An 18,384-nucleotide genomic window follows, 5' to 3' on the forward strand; every position below is an offset into this window, starting at 1 on the left:
ACTTTTTGAGTGCAACCAAAACTTGCATAACAAACATTCACAAATGTATATATATTTATATAGCCTTCTGACATGCGAGAGGTGGTAACAGTAAACAGTAAGTGAGATTTACGCGCAAATACATTCGCACGAATAGAAATAATATATGGTATGTTTATATTATGTATGTACAGGTGGTAATTCGGCTGCATTGTGCGTGACTACCATTCGGTAGTACCTAGGTTTGAAACCCACAGAGGGCATGTGAGGTCGAAACCCATAGAGGGTACCCCAAACTGTTAGGAAGGCAATGACAAACCACCCATAGTATTTCTGCTGTGTATATACTTTTATTTGTATACATATAGTATACAATGTCATGTCTTTCACTGGCAAATATTCTGAATATATATATATATATATATAATATATATATATAATTGGCGCGTACACCCTTTTTGGGTGTTTGGCCGAGCTCCTCCTCCTATTTGTGACGCGAGTATTGAAGTTGTTCCACTAATGGAGGGACCTACAGTTTCAAGCCGACTCCGAACGGCAAATATTTTTATGAGGAGCTTTTTCATGGCAGAAATACACGCGGAGGTTTGCCATTGCTTGCCGAGGGCGACCGCTATCAGAAAAATTTTTCAATTGATTTTTTCGTTAAATAAATGGCTTTTTAACTGCCCTATAACTTTTAGTCCACTTGCACATTCTCTTCTTTGAACAGTCTAAGAATGCTTAAACTAATGCTATTTACGACGCTTACCATGATAAATTGCTTACCAAATATTTTGTCGCTCAGTTTTTGCCATTTTTCTTTGTTTAAAATTTGTAAAAAAATAGTTTTGATAATATTTCAAATCGTATTCGATGATGAACAATAGTTATTTAACTTAGTCTTAAGTGTTTTTTTATAATTTTATTTACTTAGTTCAATACGTTTTATCCGACACTGTACACACATAATACAAATACGGGTACATATGCCTACAATGATTTTTACTCACGCTTCCACTTTGTAGATGAATCCACCAATCCCAAAAATAATCGTGCATGAACCTGCAGGCTTGTTAATCATTATTCTTTACACTTAATTTTCTTACATACATACATTACTATCTTCACGACGATGGACTCTTTAAACGAGCCGATGCATAACCTCGAGTGATCGTTTAACTTTATTTGACCTTTAGAAGGTTTTTGAACTTGCAAAAGTCATGAAATAAAGGAACAGAAAATAAAAAATGAAATATGTAACAACAACTTACGTATGTATATCATTCATTAATATACATATATATGTACATTATTTGTATGCGCACAGGTACATACACACATATATTTTCAGTGATAAGGCAAAAGTGTTTCCGTAAATGGATGAGCAATGGAATGTTTGCATATTTACTTATATATATATATATATATATAGTACAAGTTTGAATATGTAAATGCGAAGCTTTGTTTTTGTTTATCCTATTGATATTCCCTTTAGCTATTGATATTCCTGCTATTGAACGACAATTCGTACTTTGCATATACTTCTGCATGTATGTACGTGTGCATATGTAGCGGTAGTAAAAATCATTCGCAAAAGCAAAACAGTAAACACCAAGGTCAGCGTTTTTATTTATTTCCGTGCTATTGCCCCTCTATTTATATTTCATTGGCATACAAGAACAAAAACCTACCTATGAGAACGAGAATAAGCATATATTCGCCAGTTCACTCCGATGTTGATAATTATGTGTGTTGCTTTTATTGTTTCTCGTTTACTTTTATCGCGACACAGATACCCACTACCTCACAAACTACAAAATAAAGCAAATTGCGAACTACTTCCCCTGCAGGGAAAACTTGAATATTGTAACAAATTTCTTTCTCAGAGCGATTGTGAACCATTTCGCTAGTCATATCTGTCGTCAGAATTTGATAGCGTCAAAGAAGAAAAGAAACTCTAATACTTTTCGGAATCATCTCTAATTTTAGTATTACTGTACACCTGTACCTGTACATATGTATGTTATCCAGTACACCCTTCAAATTTCAAGTTTTTTGATTTAAAATGACTTCATGATAGCCAACTTCTTTGTTCTGAGTGATTTTGATTCGAATCCATAATTTATTTTATTTTCATGAAATTATCTTGTTTTGAATATAAAACACACCTCTTTATAAATAAAATATGACGGTACTAAATAACACTGTGCAAATTCAAATTTGGGCAAACTTTTTGATAGGTAATCTTACTTAATTGAGGCATTTGAAATTTAATGGTGTCCTCCGGTTTATAAGATTGGCTCCTGTTTTCGAGATAACGGTATTTGAGAATTTCCCTTAGGTCGACGGAAAGCTTATTTAAAAACAACCGTACACCATAAATTTAGAAATCGAAAATCACTTACATCTTAGTGTATTTATGTATATTCATACATACATATATATATGAAATTTTTATTTTTTATTTTTTGTTCATCAATTTGCTTAAATTTTAACTTTTTTGTAAATAACTGCCTCAATTTTAATATAACGCCAATTACTTCTGAAAAACATCGAGATCTAACCACTTTACAAATAATGTGAGATTGTTTATTAAGTTCAATTCTTTAATAGTCATCATATATTATACAAACAATTATTTATTTATTTGATTACATAAAAATAGCCTGCAACATAAATCTACATGTATGAATATATATATATATACTAGCATTACCCAGTGGGCTTCGCACCACCTTACATAAAATGTTTTTTTTATATCGCAAGAAGTTTTTCATATTAAGTTTTCTTTATAGAACTCGTAAAATGTTTAAACAGTTGAATTAGTTGATTTTTTTCATTCAACATTCACAATAGCCTTTTCCGTACTTTTTTAAAATTTGATTGTGGTGGTCACCTATATACATACATGTAAGGTGAAAGAGCCGATAAAAACTTGTAATTAAACTTTGATTCCTTAATTTCCATTTCTATTTCGTACGCTAAATAAATTATGCTAAAATAAATAAAGTTAAAAATGTTTTTCCAGTGCCGCCAGGAGCATCCAAAAAATACAATCCACCAGTGTTGTTATTGACAGCTTGCATCACTTTGTCATATGCATCTTTTTGTTAATCATTTAACTGTGGAGTATACGTTTGTACGAACGCACGCAATTCATCACGATCGAATTGCTGTTCGCGTTGCAATTCTCGTTCAAATAAATCATGCATTGGACGATTTGGTTGAGTCAATCCTAATTGCCCTAATGCTCTATTTGCAATAGTAAGGCACAAATCTTAGATCATTATCAAGGCTTCATTATACATTTCCAATGTTAGCAGTAATGCAGGATTATTGGAACGATGTTGAAGTCGAATCAAAATGTCTTCAGCCATGAAATCTTTGTATTTATTCCACAATTCCAGTTAACACTCACCAAAAGAATGTCTGTTCGCAATGAGAGCACGATATAAAAGAACTCAAAGCACATAAGAGAACTGTAAACTGAATTCCAACGATAGCAAATTAATATTAACATAATACACTTAGAACCACAACAGTACAACAGAAACGCTCATTAGGGGTTGTGTATTTGTTGTTGTTTTTCCCATACAGGCGTTTCGTATGAGAGGAAACCATTACTCACATAAAATGTCATAACTCACGAACGGCTGCATCGATTTCAATCAAACTTCACACAAACTACCTCCTCAAAGATAGAAAAGAACTCTAAAATGTTTGTGTCGATCGGTTTAGCGGTTCTTGAGTTATAAGATTACCAAGGAAATGTAACTTCTTTTTATATATATAGATTTTGTGACTCATAACCCCTTATTTCTTGGATTTGAAATAGCGCATTTCCGCCTCGAATCAACCGGACGAAGTTTGGGTGGCATCGGGTAAGAAGTGACATTTTGTGATTTACTTTTCGGAAAACAATCGTGAAGTCTCGAAAAGTGAAGCGATTCGAAACTCGTGAAATTGTATTCGGTAGTTTAGGTTTTTCCTAAAGGGTGTGTTTGTTTGTTATGGGTGACATGCGAACACATGTATACAATTTTCGTATCTACAATATGAGACATTGTGTCAGGGGCTAGGAATTAAACTGATGTGAATGAAACCTTCAAGGTTAACGATTTGTGATTGCGGCACGCAACAAAAATACATATTACTAATTTCGAGGTATCAAAATATATTGTTACCTCCTTTTTCTAAAGAAAAAAACTCTTATACTTACATAAAAATAAGCAGAGCACGTCTAAAACAAGGAGGTGCATTTCTGCGATTCTGGTTTGAACCAATAGGCGATGAAATAATAGGTGGTGAAATAACCTTAGTGAGTTTTGGTGAAGACAGTATCCGTTTTCCGTGATAAAAAATTTTCTTTGTGCATATGTATGTATGTGAATAACTTGATTAGAAACGTCCACACTATGTACATAATTTTGATGACTAACTCTTAGACGTCGAATTCGAAAAAATTACTACATATAACATTTATTAAAGAAAACTTCGGTATGCTAACGTTGCTATAGTCTGTGGAGATAGAGGATGACTGAGCATTAATTCTTTCGAGGGACGGTATGTAATTTGGCTAACAATTTTTATTAAACAAATTACATTTCCAACTTGTAATAAAATGTTTGTGACTGGATTAGAAGGCGTTTGGTTAAAAACCGTTGGTTCCGACGCATGGCTAGTTTGGTTTCAGCTTAAGTACGCTTCTTTGAAGGAACTTTCATATGCGTATAAAGGCTCCAAGTTCATCTTTTGCTTGCTCAAATTGCAATGTACTAGATAATTGAATTTTTGAGGGTTTTGTAATGCATGTTTTAGCGAATTAAGGTTTTTGTATGCAGGTATGAATTAATTAATATTTTTTAATTAATGTTCTCTTAGCCTTTTTAAATAACGGTTTTGTTCCATAAATATGAAGAAGCATGTCCGACTGCTGAAGCCTAAGTGTAAGAGAAATAAAAGTAAACTAGTAAAAAAATACTTACATTATTCTGAATTTCTGGCATTCTACTCTTCTTTCCCACTCAATCGTTCAAATCAGATTTTAAAGGTAATATCATATGAATGGCTGAAAAATCTCGAAAGTTAAAAAGTTGGATCACCCTAGGATAGAGGCTTACATATTCACTTAAATATATGTACGTATGAACAGTAAGTATGTATAGATGTGAGTCTTTGTGTGAATCCAAGTATGTGTTTTATCAACTCTGTTCAAGTGCAATACACTGAATGGGTAAAGAGAAAACGGAAATGCGAGAAACGACAATACGGTCTCTACGACGCTTCGAGTGACGTCGGTGTGCACACAGAAACATACATACATGCATGTATGAGTGTAACTTTGATCTCCATTTGCCAGCTGTCGATGGAAATAAAAGGAAAGCCAGGGGGTTATGAAGTGGTAGGTTGTACACGTTTCTTACTGAATATGCTCCTTGCTCACAGTCATTATTCCCGTCGACTGTGTTATTATCTTGGTTTGTTTTGAAAACGCATCCAACGGCAGAGCTTGATGTCAGTGCCCTCGACTCGTAATGTGGCAATATATACATACGTAAATAAAGACATGTATACATAAACGGCTTGGATGAATGTAGGATTTTAATTAGATTGGAAAATGCATATACATACATTCGCATTTATATATATATATATAGAAATATATAATATTTACCCTCTATATTCAAAACCTGCAAATAAATTCATTTGCATTTATAAGCACATTTGTATATGTAAATATGTTATGTATGTACAAACAAATATGTTACTTTAGTTTGTATCGGTAAATATACATATGTATATTATATATGTACAGCCGGTGAAAAATATAATACTTAAGAGAGATGCCCAGTTCTCTCCATTAGAAACTTGTTTCAAAAACATCACTTAAATGTTTTCCGTATTAGGTTTTATTTTATAAATATAAAAAGTTTTCAATCTGTATCAGTCTTTTTTATGTACAAAAGTTAATATACAACTCGAAAATTCTTCGAGAAAAATACTTAATATCGAAGCAAAATAATAGTCGAATCATAAAAAATACAGGCGAAAGAATATCGATTTCATGGATGCTTTCCCATTAATATTTTGTTGAAAATCCTTTTTGCTTGATTACTGCTGCACAATGCCCTTGCATTGGCATTATTAAGCCTCTACAACGTTCAACAGGATTCCCTTGACATTTACAAATAATTGATCCAAATTTGTGATATTCTGCGTACTGTGTGCTTTTTTTTATTGGATTTAATTCGGGACTCGAAGATGCCCACTCCAGAACGGTAATCTAATTGCCTTCGAACAACTTGTTTGCAATACGAATGCCGATTAAGCTGTTGATTAAATGAAAGAGGTGAATATTTCTAGGTAAATGTTACTTTAATTTTAACCCAGCTGATTTTGCAATTTGGCTTCTCGTTTTATAATTGTGTCGCCTGGCACATCTGCAAATCTAATACAAAAGTTTTCCCTAACTTGAGGCTATATAATAATAAACGAGTACTTTAAAACATATAATTGCGAACTATGTCGATCCCGTTTAGCTGTTGCGTATGTGTACATATCTTTACAATACAATATACAGGAAAAACGATAAATAAAACATAAGAATAAACGAAATTAATGATAGAATGTCACTGGTTGACCTAAAAGCGGTAAGTGAGCTTCGAATCACCGGTAAATTCTCTTCCGCATAAGGTAACATTACATTTTGAAGTATCAGAACGTACAAAAATTCGATGGATTTCAGTAGCACCTGGCTAGTAGTATTTCGCGCTTTATGTTTTCTGGTAACGTTATCTGATGTTTTTTACTCCCTTTCGACATTATTGAATCATTTAGGCTAAAGTAAAGTGTCGTAGGAATACTTCAGATACTTTCTTTTTTACTTCCTTATATATATATATAATATAATTAGAGCGTACACCCTTTTTGGGTGTTTGGCCGAGCTCCTCCTCGTATTTGTGGTGTGCGCCTTGATGTTGTTCCACAAATGGAGGGACCTACAGTTTCAAGCCGACTCCGAACGACAGATATTTTTATGAGGTGCTTTTTCATGGCAGAAATACACTCGGAGGTTTGCCATTGCCTGCCGAGGAGCGATCGCTATTAGAAAAATGTTTTACTTAACTTTTAGGGTTTTCACCGAGATTCCAACCAACGTTCTCTCTGTGAATTCCGAATGGTAATCACGCACCAACCCATTCGGCTACGGCTGCCTTACCAGTTGCCATATTCTGTTCTATATTTCTAAGCAATTCACAAAATTTTGGGCGAAGGCCGAATCGCTCTTAAGTATATTTCCTTTAAAAAATATCAGTGCTCCTACTAAAACGCAAAAAATCAATGCAAACCCTTCAAGATACATAAATAGATAAATGAAAAATTCCAATGAATGTGATCGCAAGTATATTCAAGCGCAAAAAGGACCTTTAGAGCACCGTACTTGATAAAAAATGCGCATATATGTACATAATCTTGCCAATGCTTGGTTCTTAAGTATTTTTCAGTATATATCAATATTAATACCCTTAATCAGAGTAAGCAGAACAATACGAATATATGTATGTACGTACATAATATTTATGCTCACGCTCAGAGTTTATTTAAATATTTCACTTCATTTACTTCACATTACTAAAATGTATCCCCGAAATTTCAAGTTCAAGGCAAAACCCTGTCTATTGCGAAATGAATTGTGCTGCATGCATACCCACATACTCGTATGTGTTTTTGACTATTACAAACACGAAATTAGTCTGGCAACTTTCTTCTCCTTATTCCAGTTCCGTAAATACTTATTTATACACCCAAATATACAGTTTTACTCTTTTCCACTATATAATTATGATCATTGCGTACTCATGTGTTACGAACTTACTTAACGTATGTGTGTATGTTTGTATATATGATAAATTATTAATGAATAACAACGACTGCGCTAATATGGAAAAATGTGTGAAAACAAGTTACTGAACATTAACACGTACATATTCGTGTGAGCATATAACTATAAGAGAATCTAATAGTGTTTTCTTTTTTGAAAAAAATGTCACCACTTCATACGGTAACATTACGAAAGTGTTGTCATCCGACTTGTATATTGCACATTTAATAATTGAAGAAAAATTTCATTAAGATTTTCGCGCAACTATTTTGGCGAAAATTCGTATAGAGATGAATTAAAATCAAATGGTCAACACTCACCTTCACCTGTCGCTTGGTTAGAGTGCAACATTTTGAAAAAATTACGTGATTATGAGGGGAAAAGAACACGAAAATTGCCAGGCTCTGGCGCAGATCAGAAAATTTGCAATATTACCTTCCCTTAGGTGGAAGTTTGAAGTTAATAGCAAGTTTAGTCTTCTTGTGCGCCTTTTTCGAATGTAAGCGAAGACCAATCGGAAATCCCCTAACAATTACAAGCGATGAACACGTGAGACGGTACCTGGCTATTTGTGAATAGAAAATGATAAGAAGCGTCCAACAAAAGCGAGGATGTTCAAGTCATGTCTGCAGGCAATTTTCATCTCTTAATCATATATACATATCTTGCAGTAGCAGTTGCGGGCACTCATTTCCGGTGTGAAGATCAACTTCGGATTATTATCCAGGGTTCTCCTGGTCATGATAATAATTTTGTGTTGATGAATTCCTGGAACTTAATTAACACACCTCGCACCCAGTGAAATTATACCCAACTTGTGCGAAGGTTGTAAACGTGCAGTATTGTAACGATGTTTCCCATATCTAACTCAAATATGTATAATATATTAATCTACACGTAACGCAGATAAAGTTTGATCTTCTTAAAATGCGCATTCCTTACTATTTTTCCGAATATAAATAAACACCATGTATACATATGAGTATAGCGTATACTATATATGAAGGCACAGGCACAATATTTAAGTCATGGATTAGATATTTAATATTTAGTCTTCAGTTGTTGAATCCTAATTAAAAGTCAACAGAGAAAACAGTGAGAAAAAATTGTTTCAGAAAATGGTGCAGCGGTTACCCCGAAGCTCCTGCATTCAATAAAGAACAGAAGCCTAGCTATAGTCTTAGCCTGTGGAGATATAACGAAAAACCTTACTTTATTATTAAATTATTAGCAGCCACCTTAAGTTTTATTTTTCTCAAGTTGCTACGCATTAAAAATAACTAGCATATTCATTGTTTTATTTTATTGTTAGTGTATATTTCGCAAAATAGTACGAAAAATACTATCATAGTATTTACTTAAGGGAGAAATATTAAAAAATAATCGCAAGCTTTCAGATTATTGCCAGCATCATATGAAAAAGATAAAGCTGAATCAAAGGGGTGCGAATGAGAACTGTGTACCACTGGCTTTGATCAGTGTGATAACATTTTTTAGTTTGTTATATACATATTATATGTACATTCTATTTCTATTTGAAATTTTACAGAATTCGATGGTACAACAGTGCTGTGTCGCGTCTGTGGCGATAAGGCGTCTGGGTTTCATTATGGTGTACATTCCTGTGAAGGTTGCAAGGTGAGTAAGCCCATTCTTGTAAAATTTACGAACGAACAAATTTATTCATTTTTTTTCATGCAATTTTTATTCATTTCACTAATTTATCAGTAGAATGTAAGGAACTGAATCCATAGGATAAAGAAGGTAGTTCAATTGATATTTTTCGGTCGCCATATTAAGTATTTCGCAATGGAACTACTTATTTTCTTGTTTGATGAATGACGTACTTACATACCTACATATGTACTATGTCTCACTTCCATTTAAGCCATTTATGCGAGCTCCGTAAATATAGGTATACAAAAGAAAATACATATCGCGTTTGCCATTTTAATAATCGTTAAACAACAGTTCTTCGCATTTTATAATTTAGGATTTAGAATAAAAAAATAATGGGAGCTCTGAATCAATATTTTCCAAAAACATTTTTGCATGGCATCTAGTACTATTTTAATGTAAAAAATGTCATTACATTTCTTATCAACCTTCTAAATATATTGAACACAAACATGAATTTTGTGTTAATATGTGCATATGTATGCATTAAGAAAATAATAAGTAAATGCCAAAAAAGTTAAAGTGTATAAATATATTACGTATATATATATGTATAATATGTATATATATTTTGAGTTTTATATATGTACGTGCTTTATTTATCATTTTTAAACTCCTTCCTATTAATATCTTCGGTAAGTATGTACATACATATTCACATCAACATACAAATATACGCGGACGTAATTTATAATCAACAACCAATCGTTCAAACTCCATTTTTTTAAGTTCAAGGTTAAATTTTGGTTAAATAGTACTTTTCCAAGCAGACATACAAACCCCTCTAACACATCTGGCTCTCTTTCCTTGTTTTCGGCTATTTTCATAATACTGCTGCACACTCGTTTCTTCGCCATCATTATGCCCCAGACAAAACTAAATTCACACACATACATAAATCTTTTACGAGCTCGAATAAGCCAATGGAGATACATAAGAGTGTGTTCGTATATTCATACATATGTGTATATGTATCTATCATAATTATTAGGCCGGTGAGCGCTGGGCTCATGCGCACGGGTGCCTCTTCATATCTAGTAGTTTCGCTCTATCTTCGTGAAGTATTTAAAACCATTTAATTTATTTTGTGGATATGAATTGATTTCAAAAAATTTCGAATATTTATTGCGTACGTACCTTTGCCTTAAGGGTTTTTACTCGTATTTACACATACATATCTACGTGTGTATGTATTTCTTTTAAAATTAGAATTTTTTATTCTCATTGTACTTGTGTAATATACTCTACAATTTAAACTTCCCTAATGATGAATGAAGCTGGTCCAAGGTTAGTGAGACGGATTTAGTTTTAACGTTTCATATGAGGTAGGAAGCGTAAAACAGGTCTTCCCTCAATTGAATATTTGGAAAATCAGAGGCTGACTCTCTTTTATAAACTAGTTTTCTATATGCTCACATAAATGTGTGTGCATGTGAATGTGTGTGAATAATAAAGAAATCAAGTGAATGACTTGGACTGAAAGACCTTCGTGGTGTCTATTGACCTCTCTTTACTAGTTTTGCGCATGTTACTTCCTCTTTGGAAGCAAGTTGATTTGTTTCTTTAAATTGAGGTTCTTTTTGATACATTAAACTTGTTCATATCTAACGAAACACACGATTACATACGTGTTTATTTGTTCATAAAACTATATTTCGATTAATGGCCTCTCCATTAACATACAGATAGGTAAATGTACATACATACATATGTACTCGTATATACAAATATTAAAAGGTCGTGAACATATTAGAAACAAATGTATGACGTACTTTGCCGTGAAAGGTCAGCTCATTAACTTTTATTAAACTGATATAATTCATATGTTAAATATCATTAGTTTTTGTGGTGTTTGCGTAAGCAAACAACGAAGTTCATTAATTTCATATGGCAAGAGACATGTTTGGAGTAAGACTCGGGAAAAGATCATTCCTAATATCAAGAAGGAACAACACAAAAGACCATTTCTACAAAATACTTGTATACTATACACGAAAGAGCCATGTCGAAAACAATTAATAAGTGTGTTAAAACAAAGGTATTGCCCGTTCTCCGAGACAGTCCCGCATGCAAAATAAGTTAAAGGACTCACACCTTAGTAGTTCAGCACGCAAAACAAAATTTCTAAAATTGCACCGTCGCAAATTATTAAAGATTTAAAGTGTCCGTAAACGCTTGTTAAAAGCTTCCTTACGAAGTTGGCGTCCAGCACAAAGACCCAGGATATCTGTGAAAAACAAATTTCCTGAGATGAGTCTACGTTTAATTTAATAGGGAGCGATGGATTGTGTTATGTGGGAAGTCTCGTTAATAAACGATGCGACCCTCGTATTGTAAGAACATAGTAAGGAACGGCGAAGGAACGGTGGAGTTATTATATTTTCGAGTTGTTGTTGTAAAATGAAATGTCCGAATCTCAACCTGGTTGAGAACTTTGGGAACTGGTTAATAGGTGAATAAATAAGAGATTCCGATTATCTCTTCAACAGACATCACAAGACTTTGCAATCAATTCCGCTGAAAACCATAGATTTACTCCAAGTATTAGGTTAGGTTAGGTAGTATTGGTTGCCCAGAGAGTGGGCCCACTTTGACGAAAGAAGTTTGGTTCACCCATTGTGATTACTCCAAGTGTTAATTTAGCATAATTTACATTTTGTTTTCAAAAAGTTGAATTTGTTTTGATCACATATTTTTTGAGTTGTTATGAAAAACTTAAATATTTGTTTTTATAAGGATGGGTTTTGTTTAATTTGAAAACACTAAAAAAATACGCATACAAAACTAAACTATTTGAGATAATTTGCGGGAAATTGAAAACTCAAGCCGTCTAAAATAGGTTCGAACAGTGCTGGGTGGAGGTAGTCAGTGGACATACTTATGTATGTTTGCCTTCTGTTGCAATATGTTCATTTCGTAGCGAATGTGCTTGTTTATTTTAGTCGCAATAGTTTGTTTCTACATGAGAGGCATTTGCACATTTATATGTACATACCTATATACATACAAAAATATTTCTATTTGCCTCATTCTGTAGTTGTCAGCAGATTTTGTTAGTTTTGCCTCAGCGAGCGTGGCGGTAATTGACCAGGCTTGATGTTAATGAACTCATTCAATGCCAATTTTTTGTTATACAGCGCCAATACAAAAAGAGAATAGTGAGAATAGCAAGGGAATTTGTGAGTGGCGAAGAGAGAAAGATTTTGGAGAGGAAATCACACTTGCATACATACATATATGTAAACGTGTATAGAAATAGTGTGCTCCAGAGTTGGGTGCTCTCTTCAAAATTACACAATACTTTCCTGTACAGTGTACAATTAAATTTCCTAGCCTCCATTTTTACTGAAACTTAAAGTTTATAATTTCTTTATAATATGTGAACATAAGTATGTCATGCCATCCGAAGTGACATCTATAGCCTTGTAAGCATTGAATAGAAAATAAATGAATTATTCGTATAATTCTAAACGCACAATAACAAAGTAAATCCCCCTTTGATTATGTAAATGCCCATGAAAATGTATTTAGAGAAACTAGAAAAACATATGTGTATGTATGTATGTACATATGTACATGCCACTGATAAATTACTAATTGCATGAAAGAAACTACATGCGGCACATTAATTTTACTTTTCTACACGAAGAGTATATTCAGATTCGTATGTGCATATACTTATATGATGTATGTATGTAGATATAACCCTGTCCAGTGTTTGGCCGAGCTACTCCCTTAATTTGTGTTTTATCTATTTAAGTTTCCTACAATAGGAGCAGCCTACAGTTTTACACCGGGGGTTTCAGAATTTTTTTCATTTTGATGATCATTTGATATTTCAAAATAATCGAATAAATAACCCAATGAATGTCACGCACAAATCCATTTGACTACAGATATCGCAATTTTCTGCATACGAAAATATCCTTACATACATATGTACGTAATTCACCTCTAAAATAATTCATTGTTTAACCACATTTGATATTCGTTAAAATTGGTTGAAAACTACTCAAGTTTAGTCTTGGCGGGAAAATTTTACTTCAATAAAATATCCTGAATTATGCTTCACTACGTCACGTTGACGTTCAACTGCCGCGGATGGTACAGCATTGCATGCCCCTAGAACTACATATATTTTATGAAGATACTTATATATATATGTATATATAAATATTTGTGTGCGATTGCGATGCATGTGAAGTTCGCAGCCCTGTTTTACTACAAAACAGTTCAATGCACTTACCGATATGTGTCATCAACCTTTTGCATTTATTTAGGTTAGGCACAGTGTTGCACAAAATGTGTTCAATAAAACAAATTCTCCGTGTACTCTCCAGAACACTAGGCAAAGACGAGAGAACGTATGTATGTACATAAGAGAGAGAGAGTTTTTAGCCGAAGCGAGCAATTGGGCAGATAATGTTTATCAAAGTTATGTGACGCACTTGTATGCGTGTATTTATGCGAGAGTATGCGCATATGAAAATGAAGGAATTAATTATATAGTGACAGCAATGAGCGGGCATGTATATTTATGTATGTATTTATATAAAGAGAAAATGCCTCAATGCGAAGTCTATCTGTACGCACATGTAAAAATAAGTTGGTGTGCTCTCACTTATGTAGTAAGCTTATATTATTCTGCATATATTTAGGGGCAACAGTTGCCTTCATGCAAAATTAACAACTGGCATATGTTGTCCAAACTCCTTGAAGTATGCAACGAAATAAAAATTTTATTTTGTTTTAAGTTATAATAGTAATTACGAAATACAAATACACAACATATATACATATATATGTGTGTGTATCGTAATATACCGAAAAAATTAAAAAAGGGCATTGCCAGCGCATATGCCAGTTGTTGTTTGGCTTTCACCACTTTCACAACAATTTGGCACCTTTTGTAAAGAAAAACTGCAGATTTCAATCGAATGCTACATAGAACGTATCGTTATTCGTTATCTGAACATTGCTCGTATTGTACGATAATAAGTAAAGAAGTGTAAACTCCTACATATATAATATATAAGTATAAATGAGTAGTCGTTCAAGAGTCGTTAGTTGATGTTGTCATGCGGCCGACTGCAAACTCTTTCATACATACATATATTCAACATGGTTGCGACGTGCGAAAGTCATTGCACTGTGCGGTACTTTCATTGCAACTGCAGTACTAGTCGCAATTGCCGTGTCATACCTAACTGCAGTCGCTGCATTCGTCGTAGCCAGCCACTATAACAGCTAAATTTCTCGAAACAAATAGTGTTGGTAGGTGAGGTCCATGCCATCTTGTTGCCGATGCTTTTAGCGGGCAATTTTCCTTAATTTTACGTTACTTCTCTATTAATTATCGTTAAAATACTTTATGAACATATTTTCATGCGAATATAGGTGGCAGTTTAAATTTTGATGTACATATGCGCCCTGTATTACTTAATTTAAATAAATATACGAAATATTACTTCATAAAAACGACTTACTGCTGTTAAATGCTGTGTTCACTATAGAAAATATATTAGGTTTTAAAATCATTTACTAGCAATTGTTTTAAACCACCCAATTTGTAGGCAAGCGCTTCTGGATAGTTAGTATATAGTAGTAGATATGTATATATGTACATATACATACATACATATGTACGAATCTAAATATTTTATTCTCATAATTTCTCGGTTCTTTCTATCCAAACTTTTATGTATAATACAGCAAAAAAACGCGATTAAGTTGTACACACTCTTACGCATAAACTCATTTAAAGATACATACATGGCAACATTTATAGATATGCATCAATGTTTTTCGCGTTACTGTAGGTTAGTTCTGTGAAACACATACCAATCCGCGTGCAGGTTAACTGCGTTTAACGAACTGCGGCTGATGCCTTTTCATGATTCTGCTTTATTGTAGTTACACGTGGCGACCACCGTAGTTGAATGGGATTGTGCAGGTTTATCATTCGGTAGGTTCCGGGCTTGGACATGAAAGCACCAAATGGAAAAAAGGTTTTCTAATATCGGTCTCATTTCGGCAATGGAAAAGCTGCGAGTGTATTTCTTCCATTTAATAAAAAACCGCCTGGCGTTCGGAGGTGACGTAAAACCGCAGCACGTAGATCACAAATCGAAGGAAGAACTCGGACAAACATTTGCCAAAGCAAATTCCGCCAAAAATGTCAAATTTGAGTCAACATTATAAAACTAAATTTAAGCAATTAAAACAGAAATGTAAGCGAAGTCTGGTATGTTTATAGCAACCAAATGAAAATACATTGAAAAATAAAGCAAACTAAAGAAATATTCATTGTGGAACTTTGTTTTGGTTTTTGTTATACCATGAACTATACTTTTAAAATAAATTAGTGAAATAAATTTCGATTGGAAAATATTGCGCTTATTATATAAAGATGGTAGGACGTACTTATGTGACCACAAGTCATATGCACGTATGGAAGTATATACAAATCTTTATTTTTGCACATAATTCCGAGCAGCCCGATTGCAGTTTAATTGCGGTCTGAAAGGACAAGTTCCAGAACCGCACTAGAAAGGATCCCCGCCAGTGTTCTTCACTAATCCAAATTTTCGTAAGCCGTTGGGGCTTGTTAGATCTGCTGGCAGATCCTTATACATTTTTAAACCTTTATACTATAGTACAAATTTTCCCTTACTCTTGTTTTATAAGTGTGGTTTCTTTTTCAAAACCTAAAATATTTTAATGCAGCCTTTATTTTTTTGAAAATAGCTGTTCAGATCAATTATCCGAACCATAAAGAATCTTTCCAATCTCGGTAAAAGACGAAAATGAAGAAAACGTTTTTTCTAATAGCGGTCGCCCTTCGGCAGGCAATGACAAACCTCTGAGTGTATTTCTGCCATAAAAAAGCTCCTCATAAAACTATCTGCCGTTCGGAATCGGCTTGAAACTATAGGTCCCTCCATTTGGGGAACGACATCAAGACGCACGCCACAAATAGGAGGAGGAGCTCGGCCAAACACCCAAAAAGGGTGTACGCACCACTAATATATACATATATATATATATATATATATATGCAGTATATATTATTACATTTCACCTATATATATTACATTACATTTTACCCCACAAAATCGTCACCCTTGCATATGTGCATATTTGTTATTATGGTATCATGTAGTACGTCGGAATTCTAATTCTAATTCTATGCAATGGTGAAATGCAAGAAAGGAATGACCGATTTTATAGTTACAATAAAGCACCACCAAGTGAAGTGCAATCTATGGGTCTAGCTGTAAATCCCGTTTCTTTTCTAAATAGAAGTCAGTTCATTGGCTTAGTTGGCTGATGTGACGGCATTCCTGATTTGCATTACAATTGATACGAATAATTGCAGTTGCGCTTATACAATATACATACATACATTTGCATATTCTTACATGTGTATGTACGTATGTTACGTGAACAAACACAGTTATTACATTGGACATTGGTCGTTTTAAATGCATATATATGTACATATGTCGGGCTGGGCTTGAATATTGTCCAATGGTATTGCAGCTAAACCCAAGTGAATGTTCAAGCAAACGGATGAGTATATATAAAACAGTCCCTGCAGGGAAATGCACGAGTACCGAAATTTTCCGTTTCTTGTGAATTTAGACTATACTATACACAACAAGCAAGTTTTGCACAGGAGTACCAATTGTACTCCACTGCAGATTGCGTTGCTGCCACTTTCGCAATGGTCGATAAGATGAAGTAGTAGCGTCGCGAACTGGAGGGCCAATGCATGCAAAAGCATTTTCTATTCTGTACTGAGATGTAGATGGACAAACTTATACTTGGGAATGGTTTTTTTTATATCAATTTTTTATTTAAAGACCCCTATGATGGCACTAAAATCAAATTTTATGGAATTTTTTAGTTTTACAGTAGAAAAAGAACTGTGTTTAATAGATTTTTTATATGTAAATCAAGTTAAATCTGGTAAAACGACCAAAAACAATTAAGGTTTACAATATTTCAGAATTTTATTTTAACATTTTTATCTAATCATTTGAGCAAAAAATGCTATGAAAAGCACACACAGAAGATATGGCGAGAAAGGCCATTGGATATCGATTAGATCTGCACGGCTATAGACAGACCTATGGTTTCTTGCAGGGCAGCAGTCTAGGAGAATCGCATCATAAATCAATTAGTAATAATTAAAGGAGCAAGCTTATAGAGACTTTCGTGTGTATGCATAACAGGTGCTATGGGTGCATGTCAGCATCAATCGGGGTTCATCTAAAACTCACAACTCTTCATATTCGTATCGAAAATCAAGCGAGGAGGGCTATCCTAAACAACCAAGCTATTATTTACTCAGGTGTTCATCAAAATTCGCATGAGGTTTTTAGCAAGGAATTAGTTCCTGGCATTTTAATGTCATGATTCATGATAATATCGATGTACAGTTTTATCAAACGCCTCAATATTGGACTGGGCGATAAAAAGACTTGGTCATGATAACATGATACATGAACGGATCTCTCACCGTGGCGGACGTGGCGGATGTCTGCAGTCCGGGGAAAAAGACTCGGAAGCGCTCGCAAGAATATAAATATATGTATTTCAAGCGGAGGTCTACCCAAAAGAAAGATTAGCGATGATAAACTGAATATCTTAGGTCAGAACAACCAAGTACGTTTCCTATGGGTTCCAGGGAAGATAGGAATGAAATGGCAAATAAATTCACCTGGATAAATAAACCATTAATAGACCCAGCGCGATTTTATTACGTAGGAAAGGGCGTATTCTTCTCTATAATTCTGGAAGTAGAGGAAAGTCAAAAAATATTATATGATTATGGAACAATC

At 33.9% G+C, this 18,384-nt stretch overlaps 1 protein-coding gene across 3 annotated transcripts in view; it reads left to right on the forward strand.

Moving 5' to 3' along the window:
• The window catches only part of LOC128861250 (ecdysone-inducible protein E75), a 113,940-nt gene that overhangs the window by 63,036 nt on the left and 32,520 nt on the right, over window positions 1-18,384 (forward strand). For all 3 annotated transcript variants that reach the window (XM_054099229.1, XM_054099233.1, XM_054099231.1), the window contains one exon: window positions 9,411-9,499. In XM_054099229.1, coding sequence (XP_053955204.1) covers window positions 9,411-9,499 — 89 coding nt within the window. The remainder of the gene's footprint in view (window positions 1-9,410; window positions 9,500-18,384) is intronic.

The sequence above is a fragment of the Anastrepha ludens genome, chromosome 4 (genome assembly GCF_028408465.1).
Source record: "Anastrepha ludens isolate Willacy chromosome 4, idAnaLude1.1, whole genome shotgun sequence".
Taxonomy (NCBI): domain Eukaryota; kingdom Metazoa; phylum Arthropoda; class Insecta; order Diptera; family Tephritidae; genus Anastrepha; species Anastrepha ludens.